Consider the following 13990-nt stretch of genomic DNA (forward strand, 5'->3'; position numbering starts at 1 on the left):
TAAGAAGCATAAGTGATTTGGCATAGATTATCTAAGTCATAAACATCAAGGGTGGGATTAGAACCCAGAACTATAAAATTGAAAAGTTTAGTTCAATTCATTCATTTAATTCTTATCTTTATTACCTAGTAACTTCCTGTATATTTTTAATCTTATTATATAGGTGACCATCCACGTCAAGATAGCATGGACTTTAGTAATGAATGGGGTGATCCAGCCAATTGTCGCTGTGGTGACCGACTGAAACCTCTAGAGAGAAGAGCAGCACGCCAGCATCAACGTTGTCTGGCCCATTCGTTGGTTGGGACTCCCAATTATATTGCTCCAGAAGTGTTGTTACGAACAGGTACCATGATTTTTGTTATTTATTTATGAGTTTACATCTATGTAGAATAAATAACCCATTTTAGAACCCCATTTAGAACCCATTTAGAACTTATCAGATATATAATAAAAATGTTTGTGTTATTGAAATCTGAATAATAAAGCATTTTTATAACTTAATGTTCTTGTGCTTAATGATATTTATTTCTAAATTATTACTATTGTTGGATCTGTATATGTATGACTTTCCTTTAATGTAGCATGCTGGCATTTTATTTTAGGCTATACACAGTTGTGTGATTGGTGGAGTGTTGGTGTAATTCTTTTTGAAATGTTGGTGGGGCAGCCTCCCTTCCTGGCACAGACACCATTGGAAACACAAATGAAGGTAAAGTAAATGGGTATATAAAAAATTATCTTGTTGCATGTCAACCTGTATATCCAGTCATAAGTCTTGTTTAATATTTCCTAATGTGCTTGGTTTTTTTTTTTGTTTGTTTGTTTCCAAGTTCATAATATATTAGTAGCAATAAGTCAGGACGAGGAAGAAAAAGTTGAATAATTTAATAGAGGACATTAAATATAAAGTTCTCATTTTTCTCACTGAGTTGGGATTAGAGTTCTTTTGTTTAAGGATCATCGTAAAGAACAAGGAGTTAGCATTTGTATACAGTTTAAGGTTTTCAAGGCACTGTACAAATATTATATCATTTGGTCCTCAGAACAGCCATGGAAGGCTAGGTAGTTGCTATTATTATTCTGTTTTAAAGTTGAGAAAACAGAGAATGGGTGACAGAAGTTAAATGACTTGCCAGGGTCATGTAGTTTGTAAGTGCCTGAAACTGAATTTAAACTAATTTCTTCCTGATCCCCAAGGTGAGAGGGAGGGAAGGTGGCTGAACCATTGTGTTCTGTCCACTGCACCAAGTAGCCACCTCACCTAACTATTGGCTAACTATGGAAAAGATCATTATTAGAAGTGTGGCCTCAGCTTTTGAATGATCGAAAACTTAAAAAAAAAAAATAAACCTTACAACTTTGCATTGGAGAGTAAAGGAGCAGGACTGAGAAAGGTTGGAAATATCTGACTAAAATTTCAATACTGTTGAGTTTCATTACATATAAAATACATCACATTTTGCTCTCAGATTTTTGTAGCATTTTTTCTTTGAGTTCAGCTGATGTATTTATCAATTGTTGTATTTCAGTTATGGGTTTATTTGTTTTTTTTTAATAAAAAGTTTTTGTCTGAAGTAAGTTTCTTTGTTTTTCTTAAAGGTTATCAACTGGCAAACAGCTCTTCACATTCCACAACAAGCTAAACTGAGTCCAGAAGCCTCTGACCTAATTATTAAACTTTGTCGAGGACCAGAAGACCGTTTAGGGAAGAATGGTGCCGATGAAATAAAAGCTCATCCATTTTTTAAAGCAATTGATTTCTCTAGTGATCTGAGACAGCAGTCTGCTTCATACATTCCTAAAATCACACACCCAACAGATACATCAAATTTTGACCCAGTTGATCCAGATAAATTATGGAGTGAGGATAATGATGAAGGGAATATAAATGATACTCTTAATGGATGGTATAAGAATGGAAAGCACCCTGAGCATGCTTTCTATGAATTTACTTTTCGAAGGTTTTTTGATGATAATGGCTATCCATATAATTATCCTAAGCCTATTGAATATGAGTACAATAATTTACAAAGCTCGGAGCAACAGTCAGATGAAGATGATCAACACACAGGCACAGGGGTCAAAAATGGTGATTTAGTTTATGTTTAGCACACTGGAAAGTAATTAAACTGCATTTCTGTGGCAGTTATTTTGCAAAAAGACCTCAACTATTAAGAGATTTCAAGACAAAAATTATGCAAACATGACAGAGCTATTTATTTCTGCTCTGTGTACATTATTTTATTTCCGGAATTTTAGGAAATTTATTTGAACTATTAATTTATTCCAGCATTGTTAATCAGTAATTTAGGAAAAAGTGTTATAAGGAAAATTAAATTATGAACTGGATTTTGTAATCAGTTCTTGGTACTTTAAGTACTTAAAATAAGGAAATAGTGATTTGTTTAAAAGGAGATGCCTGTTATCTATTTGTACATATACTAAGTAATTTTAAAATTAAAAAAAAAAAACTTTTGGAATTTTGGAAAAACAGTTTAACTTTGCTTTTAACCAAATATGAACTATATCCCACATTTACAGATTTCTTTTCATAACCTTGGTTTTGATACAAAGCTAGGTATTTCTGGTTCTTTGCTACAATATAAGCTAGAAAAATTAAGCCATCTGGTCAGTGTGTGTTCCCCCGGGCTTATGATAATATGGATAATTCACATCCTGGAAATAGGAAATACAGGGTTGCAACAATTGTTTATCAGAAGGAGGTGAAAGTAATAGTTAAATTTTTTTTTTTTGGGGGGGGGAGAATAATTGTAGTCCATCTATCTAATAGTATATTCAAAATATTTTTAAAGCTTAGAAACTTTAGAAAGTTATATAGCACTACCAATTTTCCTTTCATTTTATTACATGTTTTTTATATATTTCCATGTTTAAAAGGAAACAGCTGCCATACAAAAGATCTTTTAGATTAATATTTTTATCATTTGTTCATGGGTTTTTTTGTAGTTTTGATCAAAGTTGCAAACTTATTTTCAAGTTTCTGTGGCTTTGGGTTTTTTAACAACTACTATCTTTGAATATCCTGTTCAGCAAACATTTATCAAGTGCCTACTATGTGCAGAACACTGAGAAAAATACAAAGTTTAGAGGAGACTGTCCCTCTTGCTACAGAGCTTACAGTCTTCGTATGGGGATAAAAAGACAAAGATAACTATAATATATAATAAGTGCATTTGAAGTACAAAATGAGTGTACAATATGCAATGTCCAAAGGAGAAGGTCACTGCTGACAGGAATAAGGAAAGGCCTCATGGAGGAAATAATATTTGTGTTGGGCTTTAAAGGCAGAAAAGCCAGGAAATCCTCCTTTACATATATAGCAGCAGATTATTTGATTTAGGGAATTTCAAGAGTATCGTTAGGTTTTTCTGTCAAACCAGAACTTGTTCAGAATAGTACTGCATTAGAAAAACATTATCTATAAAAGAAAAATGTATTTGACTGTATTAATCCTTTAAGACCTACTTAACTTTGGTGAAAGGATATGAATGTTCGTAGTTCTTTGGGGTGGGATGGGGAGTTAATTGCTAAGAAATTATTTTATACTTTGTGTAAAATGAATTCCCACTAACTTATTTAATTTTCATTAATATATAACTTATTTCATCATCCTTATTGTGTTTAATGGTTAGTTTTCAAGAAAAATCTAGTGGTTAATTCTGCCCAAAATATGTTTAGCTTAGCTCTGGAGGTAAGGGGCAGATAGAGAGTATTAGCAGGGTGCCAGTTAAAGTTGCCATTTTTATTTACTTTTCTTAAGCACCAATAAAATAGAATTATATTATATTAAATTTTAATTTAAAATTTAATTCATATGCATAAACATGAAGAAGCTCAAAATTTCCTTTGTGATAGAATGACACAGTAAAACTTGTTTTAAGTTGTTTCACCAAGATTTAGCTCAAGGCATTTCTATTGTTGTATGATAGAAAAGGTCTGTATGATACATTCTGCTATCCTCATATTTGCCTTTCTGGTGATCCAAGTTTGAAACTCCCACCACTTTGTTTTGTTGAGCTTTGGTGTAGGGGGAGATTACCTGGAAAAAATGCTTAAGTTGTATTTTTTTAGGCTGTTGATAAGTTTCTTCCTAAGGCATATTTGCTCAGAGAGGTGTATGAAAATTAATTTTAATGGGATAACACTGTTCACTTAATGGAACAGTTATTCCTGTAAAACTCTATGCAAAACAAATTAGCTGGTAAAAGAATTTCCAGTTCAGCTCTTGCTTCTTCATATAAGTAAATCTCTACAATTCTCAATTTACAGTCTAGGTTGTTTAGTTCTCTTGTTAAAATTCTTTTGCTTCTGGATCTCTGGTGCAATACAGGGCAGAACTAGCTTTGTTAATTTCTCACAAAAACAGATACTTACCTCTCTTCTTTCCTCTCTTTTTCCTTTGCTCCTATCCATTAGTCCCCTACCTCCCCCAAAAGAAAGAAAACATTTATAATGCCTATAATTTCCCAATTTGGGGAATTGTGCAACCCTTGTTTTCTAGAAATATCCTCTCACAGCAGTATACATTCCATATTTGGGTCATGAACCATTTCTAGACTTTTATTATCTACAATTCTAATAGCTTATACTACAGATTAACTTTAATTTTTAAGTCTTATGCCAAATTCAGTTTATATTGATTCATTGTAGACAGTGGTACATCTAGGGGGTGGGAGGGAGGGCCACAAAGTTGTTCACAAACAGCAGCTGAGAGACATAAATTTTCCAGTTAGAAAAAAGGATCTTAGTCTTTCTTTAACTTGCCCATTTATTCATATAAATTGTATTTATAAAATGTGTTCTGTAATCATGTAATTGTAAATATTGTTATGTATTGTTCAGTGACATTCTTTCCAAGGCAGGCCCTCTTGCTGTATCTTTTCTACCTTCATATTTGTAATAGAAACTAGAGAATGTATGACTAGAAAGTCACTTTGAGACTGACTTTAAAAACAAGTTTCCTTCTACTGTTGCAAAGTGCAAAACTGTGAGTGGAAATGGTTTCTTCTGATTTCAGTAATAATGTTTAAGATGTTAGAAAATGCAGTGGATGGATTCATAGATAATGCTGCTGTTGTTATCCCAAGGTACCATTAAACACTCTTCTTCCCTCCTTCCCTCCCTTTCTTTCTTTCCTTTCAATCTCTCCTTCCTTCCTTAGAAAAAGTATGTCTTTGGTGTTTAAAGTAAAACATTTAGTTTGCTTTAATTATTCAAAGCAAAGAATAATTTGGGTCAACATTAGTTTAATATTTGTGAAGCGCCTTAAAAGAAGTTCCTGTGTGGAAGGCACTATACCAGTTTACTTTTATATTGTATTGTGTATATATGTATTTTGTATTAAAAATGTTCTTCTTATAACACTACAGTTTTATAAAATTATTCTTTGTTAGAAGGAATTGCAGCCTTGCAATACCAAATTCTTTGAATATTTCTGAATGTAATAGTTTCTTCCAGTAATCAGTGACATTTTTTGACTGTTTTATGAATCTCTTTGTATTTTCTCAATCGTTTTCTCTAGTGTAACATCTACTGGGATAATAAAAACCAATATAAAAATCTTTTCCTCTGTAATATGTTTGGAAATTTAACTATTGTTATGCTGCTACATAAATATAATGCAGAACTCTTTGTTCTAAAGTTCATTAATCTTTTTTTCTTAGTAAAATAAATTTATAGTGATAAAGTGATATTTTGTTTAGCTAAATATTTAGTATGTATACAGCTCATTCATTACAACAAATTAATCCTAATTTAAATTCTTTTCACTTTTTAAAACATGTATATCGTCTTGATTTTTTTCTGGTTTCTCATCTTTCAATCTAAACCGTCTTTATTGTTTTACATTCTTTCAGTCTATCATCATCTTTTAATTACTCAGTGAAATGTGCCAGATATCCATTATTTTAAAATTCTCTTTTAAAATATTCTTTTCACTGGTGAATATATTTATTACATGGTTAAATTTATTACTCAAAGAAAACACTAGTCATTGTGACATGAAAATGAAAAGCCTTGGGTTCTCAAATTTTAATATTAGTGGAGTGATAGCAGATCCTAGCAAACTATAAAGTTTTAAGTATGATTTTGCATATCCATTGTTCAAGAATTAACTCTCTTCCCCCAAGATTCAAAGTAGTAAACATTTGTGCTTGAAGTCACAAATGGCAGTTCTTTTATTGCAACAGGTGACATCATTTCTAGTCCATCCATATTACCACGAGTTCAATAAAGAATGCTCAAGGATGAGAAGTATGTGATAGTAATATCAAATCAATTTTACCACAACCAAGGAAAAAATACTAATATGGTCTTCTGTAGAAGTTCCAGTACTGGGATGTGTGATTTTGTTGGTGTGGATAACAGTCCTTTCATAGTTTCTCATTTTTTATGATGCCTTTTTCTGTACTTTTCATTAAATTCTCCATACAAAATTCTTTCATTATATTGAAAACATTTCTCTGGTTTTAAAACTGTCTTAGTGCCACCAGTGGCATTTTTGGGTTCTCTCTTGACTCTCTGATTGTCCTACATACATGTTAACTATGTCTCTTGTTCCTTGTTTCATGTACATATGTGCTTGCAGTGCCCTTTGGATTGTTTGTAATTTTGCTCTTGCTGAGATCATGTTGTCCCATCATGCCCATGTAGCATTGGGAAAGTACCAATGTTGTTGAAAAGCAATGTGCAGTCCTACCAGACTTCTTTTGTGAAACAGATATGGCACTGATACATAAACCATGAAAAGCAAAACTAGAATGTTATTACCAATATATTATCAATCTCATTAATGAATATAGATGGAAAAATTCTAAATAAAACAATACCCAAGAGGCCATAATAATATATGTAAAGATTATATATACATAGTGACCAAGTGGTATTTCTGCCAGGAATACAGGCATAGTTTAACACAGAAAACTATTAACATAATTGAGTATATCAATAACAAAAATCGTGATTTGTCAATACATGCCTAAATATAACACTCATTTTTTACTACAAATACTTGAAAGTATAGTTAAAAATGGTTGTTTCTTTAAAAATAATGAGAAGCAGCTACCTAAATCATCAAGAATCATTGTTTGGAAGGAGAATAAGTTAGAAGACTTCCCAGTAGGATCAGAAATGAGTCAAGGATTTCCATTATCACCACTATTTTTCAGTATTAGAAATGTTAGCAATAAAGCAGAGAAAGACTGAAGGAATCAGAATAAGCACTGAAATGATAAAACTTCTTTTGCAGAAGATATTGTATATCTTCTGTATAGTTAGAAAATCCTGGAAATTCAGTTTTTAAAGGTTTTTTTTTTTTTTTAACAATTTTAATAAAGAAGCAAGACAGAAAATAAACCCAAATCAGTATTCCTATATATTGCCAATGAAGCCCTGCAGGAAGAGATAAAAGATGCTCCTATTTAGAATAACTATAGATTATATAAAGTGTTTGGGAATGTACCTGCCAAGAAAAACCTTGAAACTATATGAACATAATTATAAAACACTTTATACAATAATGTCATATTTAAATCTTTGAAAAAAAATATGAATTGCTCACAGGTAAGCAGAGCCAATGTAAAAATTAAACTAATTCAATGCCATCCCAATTAAATTGCCCCCTAAAATTATTGAGCTATAAAAAATTCATTTGCAAGAACAAAATGTCAGGTATGTCAATGAAAAAAGTAAGGAATATGAGTAATATCAGATCTTATAAGAGTAATTATCAAAACTACGTGGATTAGTGGAATAGCATAGATATACAATATATAGTTGCAAGTGAGTCGAGTAACCTTGTGTTTGGCAAATGTAAAGATTTAAACTTTTAGAGAAACGTTATTTGGTAAAAATTATTGGGAAAACTAGCAAGCAGTCCAACAGAAATTAGGTATAGATCAATATCTTTACCAGGATAAGATCAAAATAGATACTTGACGTACATATAAAAGGAATAATAAAATTAAGTCATGGAACACATTACCAATCAGACTGAAGGATAAAAGAATTTATGAATGAATGAGATAGCCTTATGAAATATAAAAATGGATAATTTTGATTACATTAAATTTTAAACAGTTTATACTAATAAAATTAATGGAGACAAGATTAAAAGGAGAACAAAAACTTGGGAAGGTAGATTTTCTAGATAAATTTCTTGGATAAAGGTCACATCTCAAATATTTAGAAAACTTTGTCAAGTTTATAAGATTTTGAGTCATTGATAACGGTCAAAGGATATAAACAGTTTTTTATTGAAATCAAAACTACATGTAATGAAAAAATGCTCTAAATCATTGTTAAAATGAAACAAGAAATGCAAATTAAAACAACTTTGAGATATCTCATACCTATCAGGTTAAAATTATAGGAGAAAATGATATGTTGGAGTGGATGTGGAAAGATTGGGACATTACTGTTAGTGGAATTATAAACTAATCTAACCAGTTTTGGAGTGTAATCTGGTACCATGACCAAAGAGTTACAGAATTGTGCATACCTTTTGACCTAGCAGTGTCTCTATTGGGTCTATAACCAAAGAGATCATAGAGGGAAAAGGACCCATATGTACAAAAATGTTTGTAGCAGTCCTTTTGGTAGTGGCAAGAAATTAGAAATTGAGTGGATATCTATCAGTTGGGGAATGACTGAATAAGTTACGTTAGTAATGGAATATTATTATTCTATAATAAATTATAAGCAAGCTGATTTCAGAAAACCCTGGAAAAACTTACATGAACAGATACTAAGGGAAGTGAGAAGAACCGTGAGGACATTGTACACAATAACAACTAAGAGAACATTGTACAAGTAACAAGATTATATGGAGATCAACTGTGATAGCCTTGATTCTTTTCAACAGTGAGATTAAATTGCTCTCCAGAATTATTGGATCATTTCACAACTTCACCAACAATGCATTAATGTCCCAGCTTTCCCACATCCCCTCCAACATTTATTATCTTTTCCTGTCATCTTAGCCAATCTGAGAGGTGTATAGTGGTACCTCAGAGTTGTTTTAATTTGCATTTCTCCAATCAATAGTGATTTAGTTCATTTTTTCATACAACTAGAAATGGCTTTAATTTCTTCAGCTGAAAGATTGCCTGTCCATATACTTTGGTCGTTTATCAGTTGGAAAATGACTTGCATTCTTACAATTTTGAGTCAATTTTCTATATATAGTTTTAGAAATGAGGCCTTTGTCAGAAACACTGCCTGTAAAAAAATTTTTTTTTACCAGTTTTCTGCTTCCCTTCTAATCTGGGTTGCATTGGTTTGTTTATAATTAAATGTAATCAAAATTATCAATTTTCCATTTTCTTGCCATTACTTTGTACAATGTTCTCTTGGTTCTGCTCACTTCACTCAGCATCAGTTCATGTTAAGTCAGAAATAACACTGTTAATTAACATTACCACCCAATGCTTATTGACATCTGGTTCTCCTGTAGCTTCCACAATTTCACTTTGTTTTCCCATCCTACTGATAATTCCTATTTTTGCTAACTTCTTATCTCCTTCCAACTTCTTAAAAATGAATATCCTCAAGAATCTGTACTTTTCTTCTCCTTTGGTGATCTCATTAACAACCATGACTTCCATTATGTGCTTTATGGAAATCATTTTCAAAGTGGTATTTATCCAAAATTTCCCTATATTATGATATTCAGCCAGGACTCTGAATTCAGCATGCTCAAAATTTAAATCCATTATCTTCCCTATCTCTCCCCTCAAAAAAAAGACTGAATTTGGAATAAAAGAACCTGAATTGAAACCTAAAACCAAATCTCAATGAGTACATCTGTAAAAATGAGGGGATTGAACTAATTTCCTCTTAAAAACTGTTCCAACTCTAGATCAGTGATCCTATGAAGTTATCAATTAACAAGCATTTATTAAAAACCTACTGTGAGAATAGGTGATTGGGTTACATAGATAAATAGTGAAAGAATATTTTTTGCAAGGAGCTTACATTCTAATGTTTATTTCTATTAATAGCATCAGAATCTCATTTACTCTAGATTAAACCCTTGGTAATCTCTTAAATTTATCCTTTCTCTCACTTGCCACATCCAAATGGTTTCCTAATCCTGCCAATTCTACCTCTTCTTGTACTCCTAACTTTTCACTCCCCCTACAACAAACCTTGTTTAGATCATTGTGGCGTTTTTCTTTAAAATATAATATGATGGTTCTCTCTGGGAGCAGGTTTCTTGGGGAGGTTTTCTGGAGGCAGCCTTAGTTTCAGTTAAAAGTAAATAATCACCCAAATGCAGCCAGGTATTAAAAGTTCAGATCTTTTATTGCTTCCTCCAAAATAGCCCGGTTAGTTTTTCTTAGAGGCCTATCTTTCTGCTTGGTTCTAAGAGCTCTTGCAGCTTTGTCCTTTGCTTCTACCTCTGCTTTCTTCAGCCTCCAGCCAGCACCAAGATGAAAGATGCAATGAATCTCTCTTGCCTCGGAGAGAGGGCTTGTGGGCTTCCTCCCAGAGTGCTCCTCTCTAACCCCTCGCGATGTTCAAAGTCACTCTTGAAGCTAAGAGCTTCTTTATATATGATCTCCCAAAGGTTAACTCCTCCTTGTGGAGGCAGGGATTAAGGGAGGTGTGAATTGGAATATCTCATACTAAACCCTGAAATCTCCCAAACATGTGAACTCCAATGAGTACTTAAATACTTCTTGTTTATATGAGCTCTCTAAAGGTGTGAACACAAGCATTATTTCTCAGTTCCACTTAGTATCTTGTTTCTTCTGACCCATAATAACTCCTCCTAAGATCAGATCAATCATACTGAACCATGCTAAATTAGATAATTATTGTCTATCAATTCTAATGACTTAACAGTTTGTAAAGATTCCAACAGATCATCTCTTGTTTAGAGTATTATAACAGCTTCCTAACTTTTTTTGTCCCATTCTATTGCTTTTTTAATACCTCTACACACTACTATCTGAATAATTTATCTAATGTTCCATTTTCATGCCATGTGTGGTCAAAAATCTCCATTGGATGCCTGTTAGGGAATGGCTGAATAAGTTAGGGTGTATGAATGTTATGGCATATTGTTCTATAAGAAACAATCAGCAGGATGATTTCAGAGAGGTCTGGAGAGACTGACATGAACTGATGCTAAATGAAGTGAGTAGAACCAGGAGAACATTGTACACAGTAACAAGATTATATGATGAGAAACAAAATTAGACAGGAGAGAATCAAAAACAATGAAACTCATTTACCTTACTTTTTTTTTACTTTTTTACATTTACCTCATTTACCAATAAATTGCAAAACATAAATTACCTAAGAATTAATTCCGTTTGATTAAAAACTGCTGGGAAAATTGTAAAACAGTCTTCCAGAAATTAGACTTAGTCCAATATCCTATGCTGTATTCCACAATATCTAAATAAAAATTTTAAAATAATTTTGACTTGGTAAAAAAGATTTTTTTTTGCCTCAACTGCTACCTAGCTTTAATCACAGAAGGGGTGCAGCCTCAGTCAAAATGAAATTTGTGGGAGACTGTTGTTCAGGCTAGCTTTTCTAGAGGACCTCAGGACCAGCCTGAGTCCTTGGTCTTAGTGGAGGAGGCAGGAGAGCCATGAAGATGGTGAAAAAATGTCTCATTTCCAGTCCTCAGCCCTTATATACCTTAGTACAGTTACATCATTAGAGCATACTGAATATGTGTGAACTAGAGAACCATTACATCACCATACTAAGTATATGTGAACTAGAGAACCATCATCTCATCAATTCCACTGTGTTAACACCTTGTTTTAAGGATACTTCTCCAGAGTTCCGCCCTTTACAGAAGATCTTAGTTTAAAAAGGCCAAAGTCTCCATTGCATCCAGGACCATCTCCAGTCATCCTGATCTGTATCTTGCCACTGGACTGAGATGGCTCTGCAAGGGAAAGGTAACCTTGCACAATCCTCCCTCCTTCAAATCTAATTCACTTGCATTTCATAGCATCACTTTCCTGATATGGTCCTCTTTGAGAATGAAGGACAAGTAACATTTCATAATACATTCTAAGTAGATATGTGGCTTTTATAATAAAGTTCATACTGAAAAAAATAGAAGATAATCAAATGATGTGCTTCTCACAGCTATGGATAGGAGATGTATTTTTAACCAAACGAGATAGAGTCAATTACAAAGGATAAAATATTCTTAATACAGGAAAGAGAAAAACTTCTGCACTGACAAAATTAATGTACATAGCAAGAAGGGAAGCAGTCAAAAAGGGAAAAATACTTTATATCACATCTGATAAGGGTCTAAGATATATATATATATATATATATATATATATATATATAATATGTAAACAAAATGCTAGAGGTTGTGGGAAGCTAGGCACACTATTGCATTGCTGGTGGAGCTATGACTTGGCACAGCCATTCTGGAAAGCAATTTGGAATTATGTAAACAAATTTACTAAAATGTTCATGCTTTCTGATCTAGAAATTTCATTACTTAGCTCCTATTTCAAGGAAACCATATATAAGAAAGCCTCCATCTACACAAAATATTTTTACTAGAAGTTTTGCTGATAGCAAAGAAAAATCCATTGATTGGAGAATGGCTAAACAAATTATGATACATGAAAAAATGGAATATTATTGTGCTAAAAGAAACAATGAATGTAGTAATGTATATAGAGAAAACATGGAAAGACCTATATGAACTGATATGAAATGAGTAAAGTGAGTGAAGTAAGCAAGGTCAAGAAAAAATACACATAATTACTGTAACAATGTAAATGGAGAGAATAACCACATATACAAAAATCAAAGGTGAATGTTGCAAAATTATGAAGAATAAACATATTGAAAGAAAATCTACATATAAGTAAGGATAGGTGGGAGGTCCACATGTATTGCACTTTGCACGTGTTTTTGAACTTTTTCAATGTGGTTGATTCTGTTCCCTCTTTTTTTTTTGTTTAAAAAATACTATTTATTATATGAGATGGCTTTATGGGGGTGGGGGGATTCTGGGAAAAAATTAAAATAATGTAAGAAACAAAATGACATCAATGAAAATTTTTTTTTAAAATGAGAGGCTTAAACCAGATGGCTTCTGTGGTTGTTGCCACCTCTAAATCTGTGATACTTTGAAATTACCCATCCCCTATATTGTATCTCCTACTTCTGAACTTTTGTCTTTACCTGAATCCATTTCCTCTTCATTTCTAGGAACTCCTGGCTCTATTTAAGACTCAATTCAAGTGTTACCTCCTTCAGGCCACTTTTCCTAATATTTTGGTTGTTACTTTACTCCTTCTTTCAAACTACTTCATATTTTGAATATAGCCTAAACTCACTTTTTTTTATTATAGCTTTTTATTTATAAGATATATGCATGGGTAATTTTTCAGTATTGACACTTGCAAAATCTTTTGTTCCAATTTTTCCCTTCCTCCTCCCCCAGATGGCAGGTTGACCAATACATGTTAAATATGTTCAAGTATATGTTAAATACAATATATATACATGTCCATATAGTTATTTTGCTGCACAAGAAGAATCAGACTTTGAAATAGTGTACCATTAACCTGTGAAGGAAATCAAAAATGCAGGTGGACAAAAATAGAGGGATTGGGAATTCTATGTAGTGGTTCACACTCATTTCCCTGAGTTCTTTCACTGACTGTAGCTGGTTCAATTCATAACTGTTCAATTGGAACTGATTTTAAACTCATTTTTCTAAGAATGTATTGAATCCCCTTAATTGAATATAAGATCCTTGTAAGCAAGTTCTATCTCATTTTTCTATTTGTGTTTCCAGTGCTTGGTTTAGTAGGGACTGTTTAATACATCTTTGTTTATTGATTAAAATTACTCCTTTTTAAACCCACCTCAGTGACTGCCTCTTCTTTGAAGCCATTCCTGATCTCTTCATGCCAAAGTCATCTCTTTCTCTTTTTTATCATTTTTAAAATTAAATTTTCAATAG

General features: G+C 32.5%; 1 protein-coding gene across 2 annotated transcripts in view; it reads left to right on the top strand.

The window, feature by feature from the left end:
* LATS1 (large tumor suppressor kinase 1) overlaps window positions 1–5587 on the top strand; it is a 39416-nt gene extending 33829 nt beyond the window's left edge. Inside the window, exons 6-8 of one of the 2 annotated variants that reach the window (XM_031937637.1) lie at window positions 164–346; window positions 606–712; window positions 1603–2112. In XM_031937637.1, coding sequence (XP_031793497.1) covers window positions 164–346; window positions 606–712; window positions 1603–2112 — 800 coding nt within the window. Of the gene's footprint in view, window positions 1–163; window positions 347–605; window positions 713–1602 lie in introns of both variants that reach the window. The other variant, XM_003769530.3, reaches the window with a different exon arrangement.
* Window positions 5588–13990: the final 8403 nt, after the last annotated feature.

Source organism: Sarcophilus harrisii, chromosome 4 (assembly GCF_902635505.1).
Source record: "Sarcophilus harrisii chromosome 4, mSarHar1.11, whole genome shotgun sequence".
In the NCBI taxonomy this organism is placed as follows: Eukaryota; Metazoa; Chordata; class Mammalia; order Dasyuromorphia; family Dasyuridae; genus Sarcophilus; species Sarcophilus harrisii.